General features: G+C 34.3%; 1 protein-coding gene across 1 annotated transcript; it reads left to right on the plus strand.

Annotated features, from left to right (window-relative positions):
• Positions 1–7,464: 7,464 nt before the first annotated feature.
• LOC149566367 (uncharacterized) lies at positions 7,465–10,123 on the plus strand. Its single transcript, XM_089816461.1, has 3 exons — positions 7,465–8,379; positions 9,311–9,856; positions 10,019–10,123. Exons 1-3 carry the CDS (start codon positions 7,465–7,467, stop codon positions 10,121–10,123), a joined length of 1,566 nt encoding a protein of 521 aa, XP_089672587.1.
• The last annotated feature ends 1,348 nt before the right edge of the window (positions 10,124–11,471 follow it).

An 11,471-nucleotide genomic window follows, 5' to 3' on the forward strand; every position in this document is an offset into this window, starting at 1 on the left:
CTTTTGTATATATGGGTACTTCTTTTATTGCATCAAGCAAGGGGATTTTTACTATCATTTGCTTGAGTTGTTCAAGCAAATCCAGTGCAACTTGATTTTCATTTGGCAAAGTTTTCTCTATTAACTTACCAGGAAATGGTGGTTTCTTTACTGTAGGAGAGATAGTGGTTGTAGGGTCTTGAACTAACGTAGCAAAGGTATCATCCACTTCTATTATAATGGGTTGCTAAGGTGATGCAAGTGTCATCCCAGATTGGAGATGAATATCATTTAAGGTGATGGAATAGCTTTGTTGTTGGATTCAAGGCTTTGTATTATTGGGATTAGGCATAGGTTGTGCAGGTAATTGTGGCTATTTTGGAGAGGTTGTATTAGTTGCAAGAGGCATTAAGGCTTGCTGTTGAGGAGGTTGTATCAAGGTTTGTTAATGTTGTTGCTACTGCCAGTTCTAGGGTTGTTGCCAACCCTGCTAAGGTTTCTACCAACCTTGTCGGGGTTGCTGCCAACCTTGTTGAGGTTGTTGCCAACCCTGGTTAGGTTGTTACCAACCTTGGCTAGGCTGCTGCCAACATTTCTAAGGTTGCAGCCAACCCTGGTTAGGTTGCTACCAACCTTGCCGAGGTTGTTGCCAACCTTGGTTAGGTTGTTACCAATTATTATAGCTATCATGTTGTTGCTATTGCCATTGACTATTACCAACATAATTATGAAGTGGGTCTTGAGGAATACCAGATCTCGGAGCCCAAGGACTTCCTTGAGAAACATAGAGCAATTCTCCATCATCATCAATTGCCTTAAATTCAATAGGCACGTGTTGTGACTCCAAACTAGCAATAGGCTTGCATCGACAATTACATTTATTTTCTCTATAGTGAGGGCAATATTTTTCTAACATAATGTCAACATCCTCCTTCTTCCTCCATGCTTGCATGGTGTCCAGTTGTGTAGCAACATCATTAATGATGTCTTGCTTGAAATCTGATAAGAGGTTTGACAATTCTATCTTGGATACTCCAGCACCAGGAGATTTTTGGAGTAAGTCCCTCAAGCCTTGTCCTTTTTTTATTGTTTCTCTAGAATAGTTCAAAAAAATGTTCTAGATTTTAGCCCACATCTTCTATGTAACGTCACCTCCAGCCATTAAGTCTAAGGCTTATGTACTCCTTTCATGCACTCCTTTCAAAAAGAGATGCTTTTGGGACTCCTTATTCAATTGATGATGTGTGTTATGCTGCAAGTTCAACATGAATCATGCAACAGAGTCCTCCAAAGTTTCATCCTCCTTCTATGAAATTTTGAAAATGTCATCTCATTTTAAGTCATGGCCCCTGCAATATTCCTTATATTTAGTAAGGAACAAGTTACACATAGTTGGCCAATCTATCATAGCATTCGCACCTAGACTCATAATCCATCTTAAGGCAGCTTCTTGAGAGTTGATGGAAATAATTTCAGTTTATGAGCATCTATGGTGTAATCATAACTTTGGTAAAGAATGTCAAACTTGAAGAGAAAATTTTGTGGGTCTTTAGTAATAAGGCCATAGAACTTTGGTAAGGTAGCTAAGGGTATATTTTTCAAATTTTGATTACCCTTCTGAGTGGGGATTGCAAAGGGAAAGGTAGTCTGAGTAGTTACCATTTGTTGATTTCCTAGTGGTGGTTGATAAATGACTAGAGCTAATGGATTATCTTGATATTCTGGCTTAGCAGAAAGATCATTCAAATGGAAGGATTCTTCAAATGTGGTTGGTGATCGCACTTGATCAGGTGCTTTTGCAAACACATTCTCAAATAGTTCCTCTCTTTCTTCTTCCTTAGGATCAAGATGAAAGGGATCTTCTTGATTGAAGTTGGGAAAAAATCCTCCAAGGTGGTCTCTTCTCCTATGCATGCAAAATACTAAAGAATGAAACTAACTAGGTGACTTGATAGTGAACACTAGACCGACACCATCCCCGACAACAATGCCAAGAAATATCGAACCAATATAACATCTTTTTAGTTGAAGGATTGAACATCCTTTACTACCAAAGTATTATGCTGATCTTCATTAAATATCAATCTGGGAGCATGAACTTGAGATGGTGTCTGCAAAGTATATTCTCTAGCCTCTACTAAAAGTCACTACTACCTTGAATAAAATAACCATTAAGGAAATCTATTTTATCAAAAGGAAAGATAGCTATCAAATGCTTGGAAGGAAACTCTAATTACTTAACGATACATCTATGCACCTACTATTGTAGGAATAGTGACTAGTTATGTTTCCAGTGGTTGTAGGAATAGTAGTTCTAAACTTAACTTAGAAAACTAAGTCTAACTCCTATTTGCTAAAGTAAACTTCACCTTCCACATAGGCCCCCACAAAAGAATGAAGAAAAGATTAACTCAGATGGAAGTATAGAAACTCAGTAAAATCATGTATTCATTCAAATAGGCAGTATTACATTTGCTTAGAAAATAGGATCTCTGATAACTCTATTAATCTACTTACTACTTGACCTTATAGATATAGACAAGGTCTTATTTAAAAGGAAGGGAATAACAGATTGCTACAATCATGACTTCTTCATGAAGGATAGTTTGTTACAACTCAAGATTCATGCAAGCATGCAACATAAAAACATCAATTATCTTCTTGAATTCTCATAAATACAGAGCATAGTAGATGCTAGATCTTCTCTTCTATCTAACTTTAATAGATTCTATGGATCTAGGTATTGTGTAAAAATTCCTTGCATGTTTAATTGATCACCTAGATGCTTGCTTTCTAGCTCAACTACTTCACCAAGTCCCTCTTATTCTGTTGGATCAGGTCCCTTTTCTATGCCACCGAATAGGTCCCTTATTATTTCATTTAAACATGTCCCTTCTATTTTTGCTACTAAGTTTCTAGCTACAATGGTGCCATGATACTCCTCCTTTAATACTTGTGATTCCATGGCACTCGTCCTTCGCTTGAGTTGTTTTGAGCAATTTTGACTTGGCTTGGATGTACCTATGATCATCATTGAACCCTTTTTAGACATAATTCCAAGTATCATTTCTATGCCATATGTTCATATCTTATACATCAAAAAGTACAAAATACTATACTTAAAGGATGACAAAGTTTAGCATGTTATAAAGAAATGTTCACAAAAAGGGTCCAAAACACATCTATTTCTTCATGTCATCACACCATTTAGAGAGTTAGTTTGTATATAATTAGAATTTTTTTAAATTTTTTTTTAGCATGAGTTGCATTTTAAGAACTCTCTCTCCTAGCACAAGGGAGGAGGAGGTGATATCTTAAAGATACATGGGTGTAATATATATTCCAAGTTATTATTTTGATGCAATAATATATGGTATCGGTGCTCTCATTCTAAGTGTAGTTATTCTTGCCAGAGTGTGTTATTTTTGTGAATGCATGTTCATGAATAATAATGGAGCCAATGGTTTTATTGTGTTGTTATGATTGTGCAACCTTTTAGTTTTGGTGTTTGCCTCATGTTAATGAATTCTACTGATGTGTACCGATTTGGAGAAAAGATCACCTATTGTTCCTGCATAGGTTCTTGTCTCACATGAGCACACTTTTCATGGCCTTGCAATTCGATGAGAAGTGAAACATCTTTTAGTTATTATTGATTTTCCATCGATGATTGCATCACTAGAATCGAGGAAGTGTTGCTCCTATTTTCATTGGTTTCCTAGTCGCTCTTTTCAATAATTTAACTCAAAGACGTGTTGTTACCATGGTTTATGTCAATTAGGAATTTTCCTTTCAAGTTATTTTCTTTAATCTCTCGTTACCTTATCATTTTCATTTTCTTTGCTAACACTTTGTTAAAATAGGAATTCATATAGTTGCATTAATAAATTGCATTCATCACGAAATAGAAAATACCAAAAATATATCTCTTTTGTGATTACTTTTCAAAACAGAAGATCAAACATCTTATCCAAAATTGGTTGGAACTAGCAAAGGCCTCCTCATGGACATACACATTTATCTTCAATTGAGAGGATTCCAGTAGGTCACAAGATCACCCAGAACCTTGGAGTTGATCCTAGATTAGTTTTTCAAGAGAGGAGTTCAAAAGGATTCATGTCATTAAGAAGCATGCAAAATGATAGCTCAACATTACCCTGTTAGGAGTAATATAATAGAACTTTTTAAAGTTCACCTTGTTAGAGGATTTAGCAACACTCTTCAAGTGTGCATGTGGTTAACAGATCTCACATAAAGACTTTTAATTCCACTCTATTAGAATATTTTATGCTAGAAAGGTAATAAACTAATAGTAAAGTGATCTGACAATGTGCAACTTACTTTGTCTAATTTAGATATGATATGGTATGTTCTGATATCTCCTTCTTGTGGCTGATTTCAACAAATCTTCCCTTGTTTGTTGCTTAGTAGCTTTGTTTAGAAAAACTTTTCCTGAACTATCATACATGACCCAATTAGGGTTTAGAAAAATTTGGAATGCTCAATCAATTAGATCAATAATCCTTATTCATTCACTCTTATCAATATTCCTTGCTTTATTTTCATTGGTCAATACTTGTGTCTAGGGATCCATAAAATCATGTTTCATTTCCAGTAAACCTTACATAATCTTCATCTCTATCTTTGTAAACCATTTCCTAGATCAATAGAGATCAAATGCATAATTTTTTGTGCATTTGCAAACATTCATGATCATCTTGTAATGCTCGGTAAGCAATGACTAACCTACTCGGTAAACTTGTCATCCTTTAGTAATATACATGCTCATCAACATACTTCACTCAATAAATGGCATGCGTAGTCATAACATTTCTTGGTTTCCATACATTGCTTGATAAGTATGCTTCTTAGTATGCTTCTTAGTAATTATTCTACTTAGTGAGTTATCCTTTACTCAGTATCTGCATTTTTTTATGACATTATTTTTTCAATGTCAAGGTTCACTACCTCTCTCTCTTTCATTAATAATTCTTCATCTACATCATAGAATTGCACTAATGAAAACACTCAAATGCAAATGAGAGTAACACATGGTAGCGAGCTATAGTATTGTCATTGTCGAGTATGGGTAAGTTGAGATCTAATTTGTTGTAGCTCAAATTTTTTGATGGATCCTACAATGCCTTTAGGGTTCCATTATATGTGTAAAGCATTACATCTATCCATGTAATCTTTTTTCATGGAGGGCTTCACAAACTACATGCAATAAATATGCCAAGTTTGCATTTTTTAGCTCATCTTACTATTGTTTTTATTAAGAGTTTTTCAACTTGTTTCAACTACTAAGCCCACTCGTCTTGTTTTGTCAAAAGAAACCATGACAAGAATTTGCAAGGTTTTTCACCTCAAAATAAGGCAATAAATAGATGGAATTGTAACAAATTATTGTAAGTAGTATCTCTACCTAGTGCAAAGGGAAGATAGGGAGCTTTGCAGAGAAACTATTTTGATGTTGCCAAATTGAAAAAAGGAATAGAGGTATCCCATTTCAATGCATATGGCCTTTGGTCTTAGCTAGGCATTACTTTCTTGGAGCTTTTGTATTAAATTGTAAGGTCATTTTTATAAGACCAATTATAAAGCTCCTTCATTAGTCTAGGTTGATCCATTTCAAACAACTAATCTTTTTTGCATTTCACAAGGAGAGAAGGTTTTCTTTTTTGGTTCTTTCTTCCATGAGCTTTTTAACCATCTTTTTATTATAATATAATATTAGTAGCTGCCACCTTCACGTAGTAAAAATTATAAAAAAATATTTCCATTGTATTTGGTTAGTTTTTAATAAATTATTTGTTATATATATACTAATTATTAATTGACCAATTTATAATTTGTTAAATATTTATGTAATCTTTTATGGCTAGACTATCATCACCTTATCAATTATACCTTTAGGAACACCCTATTGATTATATTTAAGCTCAAAGAGTATTTGAGTATTTTCATACAAAATAATCGTTCTACTCATATGCTATTATATCAATAGAATTCTTTACCATCACATATCAATATCAAAATTGATTGTTAAAAAGTGTTCACAATTTTAAATTAAACTAAAAAAGTTTGTACCATGTTTATGTGGATTGAATATGTTAGTGTATTGATCAATATTTTTTTTTAAATCAAATAATTTAAATATATATATCTAAATGTCAAAATAAAAAGAAATTAGTATAAACTATCATAAAAGTGACAATTAATTAATAATTAAAAATAATATATTATATAAAGAGTTTGTGAATTGTTTATCAATCGATTCGAAAAAGGAATATTTACATATAAAGATCAAATTTCATATATTAAAATAATAATAAATTGAAAAGAGCATATCATTTCCAATGCTAAATTACTTAATGTGACATGAAAAATATTCCCTTAAAGAATTAATAAAAAACAAAACAAAGGAATAGTGCCATTTTTGTCTCTTAAACAAGATAAGACAAATTTATGAATGATTCCTAACGAGATTACCTTAAATCATTTATATTAGTGAATAATTACATTCTTTGTCTAGTGATAGCACGTTTCTAGAATACCACTTATATACAATTAGCAATTTCATTTGACGATTGATTTTTAATTTGTCCACGTTTCTTTCTATAAAAGAAGTTTTAAGAAAAAACACTTTTAAACAAAAAGTCAATGGCCTTGACTATGCTCCAGCTTTTTTCATTATATGAAGCAATGGAATCTATTTACTTTTTCATTATATGAATCAATGGAATCTATTCACTTCTTGTCATTGCAATTCAATGACTTCAATGACATTTTCTTCCCAATTATTGTAGAAAGGAATCCATGTCGACGGTTTGTCTTTTAAAGTTTTTTTAGCATGTATGCTTACATAACAATTATTTATCATAAATATTAAAATAATTTCATGTTTTTAAAATTCAACATGGATGGTTACATGATCAATAATAATTATAATATAATAACTATATTCCTTTCAATTCTTGTTTTTATTATGATCATTTCTTAAGACTCCCTCTAATGATCTATTTGCATTAGTAAATGTTAAAGTTATTTAGACTGTGGTCATAGTATTTTTAAGGCAGATTGGGGACTTTGACTTTTAGAAAAGATTTGAAGTTAGTTTTTAAAATACCACAAATTTAGTCTATCAATTCTACTAATTCTTATATTTTAAGATTCTAGTATTGTCCTCAAAACTCTCCTCCTTACCCTATCATACCCATCAGAAAAACTTAACCTAACACTAATTAAAATGTGTGCTACCACCTTGCCCAAATAACCCTTGCATAAACCCACCCTTTCTTCTCTAGATGTGTAACAGTTTTCTAGACAACCTATAAATGATGAGTGTAATTGTCCTCATCCATGCAAGAAATCCCTACGTACAAAACTCTAGTGCAATTCTCTCCTCTTCTCCTCAGAACCCTGCCACCTTCAAACTGACAAAGCAGGCTGCCTAGGTAATATCATCATTTCATGGAGACCAACATGGAGAAAACCCCCAAAGAGGAACTTGAGAATCCCATGTGGGGAAAACATGTGAGCTCCAAGAATTGGGGAATTGGAATGAGGAAGATAGAGGGCTCACTCATATTATTCATCTGTATAACTTATGTGGTTTATTCTCTGCATATTTTTACCAATACCCAATTTCGCTGGCAGTCTATAAACTTCACAAAGGATCAAGAAAAACCAAAGGAGTTGTCCATGGAATCATTGAATGAATCTGAGAAGAATTCAGGTTTCAAAAGCAAGAAAATGGTGGTTGCTAACATTGCTGTTGCCTCAGAGACTGTCAGTAGTAGTAGTGCAACTGATTTGAAGCATATAGTGTTTGGAATAGCGGCTTCTAGTAGCTTGTGGGAGAAGAGAAAAGAGTACATAAGACTATGGTGGAGGCCCAATGAAACGAGGGGTTTCGTATGGCTAGACAAGAATGTTGAGGAGGAATCCTTGGGTCTGCCTCCATTGAGAATATCTAGCAATACATCTCACTTCAAGTATACACACAAATATGGCCACCCTTCTGCCATTAGGATCTCACGCATTGTCTCCGAAACTTTTAGGTTGGGCCTTCCTGATGTACACTGGTTTGTTATGGGAGATGATGACACTGTGTTTGTTCCAGAGAACCTTGTTAGGGTTCTCTCACAATATGACCATAGACAAATGTACTACATTGGAAGTGTGTCTGAGACCCATTTGCAGAATATGCATTTTTCATATGGCATGGCTTATGGAGGTGGTGGGTTTGCAATCAGTTATCCATTAGCCAAAGCACTGGAATCTATTCAAGATGAGTGTATTCAGAGGTACCCGGGTTTGTATGGAAGTGATGACAGAATGCATGCTTGCATTGCCGAGCTTGGTGTGCCCTTGACAAAGGAGCCTGGTTTTCATCAAGTAAGTTCCATCTTGACTACTACATTTTAATTTTTGAGAATTTTAGCTGGTCCAAGTTCATCTGTGGCTACAAATCGGAGACCTCATTTTAGATATGAATGCATAGATTGAATGTGAATAGTTGAGAGCTTAGAGTACATGTGACATGAATGTTAATTTTTAAAAATAACATACTACAAAGAATTATGCTTGAAAAAATAAGTCAATTTTGACTATTTAACACTTTTAGTCTAGGAATCAAACCTTAGTGTGTGATGTTTAAGCCAACAGCTAACAACATCAAAGTGAATGTTTGTAGACACAGCCTGCAGTCACACTAGTCCAACAGAATATAGTCCTTTGATAACTATAGCAATAATACTACAAATTAACCTTTTTAGTATAACAACACCCACTGTGTAAACATCACACACTAATGACTGACTTCTAGGCTAAAAGTGTTTGATAGTCAAAGTTACTTTTTTAAAACTTAATTTTTTTGTTAGTGTGTGATGTTTTAATAATAATCATAATAACTTTATGGGTCTAACAAAACTTGAATGTTGAATGGTGTGAATATGTGTAAAATTTACTTCGGGTTTTTATTGTGTTAGTTGTTTTTAGCATCAATGTTTCAGATCACACTCGATCTATCATTCTTACATTCTCTCATCTTGATGATAGATTACGGAATATGATGGGAAACACTGATATTAAAGAAACTTACACAATTGAATCCAAAAATAAAATTTGCACATTGCAAATGGATTGTATAAATTTGATAATGTTAATTGGTATGAAGAAAAATCCTTGAATGTTGAATGGTGTGCATATTGATGACTAAACTCTGATTTTTTAATTTTTTTAATGGAATTTTCAGATATTTGATGTGTTTTTCTACCTTGAATTGTGGCGTCTGATAGTTGATGTGCTATTCTGGCTTTAATTACAGTTTGATGTATATGGGACTGTGTTTGGATTGCTTGCTGCACATCCAATGAGACCTCTGGTGTCCCTTCACCACCTTGACATTGTGGAACCCATCTTTCCCAACCTCAACCAGGTACAGGCATTGCAACACCTCTTCAAGCCCATCAAATTTGACTCTACAGCAATTTTGCAGCAAAGTATATGTTATGATGACAACAGGGAATGGTCTGTTTCAGTATCATGGGGTTATGCAGTGCAAATTTTTAGGGGCATTATTCCCCCTAGAGATCTAGAAATGCCCTCCAGGACCTTCTTGAGTTGGTACAGAAGAGCTGCTTTCACAGGCTATTCATTCAATTCCAGACCCATCAGTAGGCATCCTTGTCAGAAACCATTTGTTTACTATATGAAGAATGCGATGTATGATAGTCCTGAGTCAAATAATATCATAACCAATTACACCAAATATGAGGTTCCTACACCTAAATGTAAATGGAGCATGGCTTCACCAGAGACCATAGAGTGGGTTATGGTTGTGAAGAAACCTAATACCTTAATGACACATCAGGTAAGGAAATATTTTTTTCTTCTTTTGTTTCATTTCAGACAAAATTTAATCATTTTGTAGAAATTCGAACTCTGTCAATGATTTGTTTGAACTTGAAATATGCATTTTGATACATTATCTTTGTTGGGAAATCTAATGAGTTTTTCAATATGATGCTTGCAGTCACCAAGAAGAAACTGTTGTAGCATAATATCTTCAAAGAGAAGATTTCTTAAAATTGAAGTGGATCAGTGCAAGGAAGGTGAGATAATTGGGTTAGATCCATGAATGGATCAGCCACTTCAAAGGCGCTGAAGAATAATTAAGGGCCATTCCTTTCAGTAATTGTGTTTGACTTGATATGTCGTTACAAAGATTGAGTTTGTTAGATGAGCTCTTGAGGTATGCATGTTTTATATATGCATGCACTACTCAGAAATATAACGAGCAGCAATGGATTTGGGTCTGAGAAGCTTGGGAGCCAAACAAAGATGGAAGAAGATCACTGGCGTATTCGCTGAAGCCATTGATTTTAACTTGCTGGTAGTAGGTATATTAATCATTTTGTCAATGACAAGCTGTAAAATGATGCAAGTTTTACAGTTTAATTGTGAGTGTTCCAATTTTTATGTACTTCAATATTTATATTGAGTGCTGATGTCCTGGCAAGTGATACCAGAACGAATATAGAGGTATCTCGCATGTAATCATCACACTTCGCAATGATTCTACTTATCTAATTGTTAGGTTTTCGAGATCTTGTTGTTGGTATCATTATTTCTATAGTTTTATAGTCTATAAAATAGTAATAAATATTGTAATGGAGTGCATATGGTGCGTAAGTCCCTTGTTAATCAAAATACAACTCAGTCATATTTGCCGCGAAGTTCTAATAATAGATAGTTGAGTTGTATATTTAATAAGGTATGAGATTCATATAAAGATGTCAAAATATTGTATTTGTCTCAATAGCATATTGAGATATATTGTGGAATGGTTTAGACTTTTAGTGAAGATTATTGTGTTCTTTTTTAATAAAAAAAATGGAACATTTGAGTATTTGTATAATTTTTTTTTTGAGCATTTTGTGAATTTAAATTTTTGATGAATAGTCCCTTTCTTATATTAAAAGAAATACAATAAAGTTACATATTCACAAAAAAAAGGGTAAGGGATTCAGGATCACCTCACAAGTTCATATGGCCCAAGGTTGGAGATCAACTATATATATATATATATATATATAAGAAAACAAAAAGCCTCAAGCTACTAGCACAATGCTAGCTGAGGGAGGAGGATCCTTATCATTAGATCCCCACCCAGGGGTGGGGTGAGTGGATGGCTCAAGGGGAGCCCATCCATTAGCAGCAACAACATCATCATCTTCTTTTTCTCCCTCAGGCTTGGGAGGAGAAATGGCTAGATTCAGTCAAGGGAACACTCACTTGGGGTCTAAACGAGCAGAGGACCAACTAGTAGTAGGGGCAACAGGAGGAGACATTGCGGACCACCCCAAACCAAACCTCTGTAGGGGCGAGGTGGAGCGGTGCCGACCATCAAAGCCTCCAGGAGAGTGGCGTCGCTCAAAAGCATTGCAGTTGAGAGAGCGGTGCGGCTAAGAGAAAGGCGTGTATGA

This window comes from Cupressus sempervirens, chromosome 3, assembly GCF_028749045.1.
Source record: "Cupressus sempervirens isolate cs-2001-9-10 chromosome 3, ASM2874904v1, whole genome shotgun sequence".
In the NCBI taxonomy this organism is placed as follows: Eukaryota; Viridiplantae; Streptophyta; class Pinopsida; order Cupressales; family Cupressaceae; genus Cupressus; species Cupressus sempervirens.

Coding starts and splice junctions, on each gene's coding strand:
- LOC149566367 (XM_089816461.1), top strand. CDS start 7,465: ATGGAGAAAACCCCCAAAGAGGAACTTGAGAATCCCATGTGGGGAAAA. Junction 8,380..9,310: donor AGGAGCCTGGTTTTCATCAA/GTAAGTTCCATC, acceptor CTTTAATTACAG/TTTGATGTATATGGGACTGT. Junction 9,857..10,018: donor ATACCTTAATGACACATCAG/GTAAGGAAATAT, acceptor TGATGCTTGCAG/TCACCAAGAAGAAACTGTTG.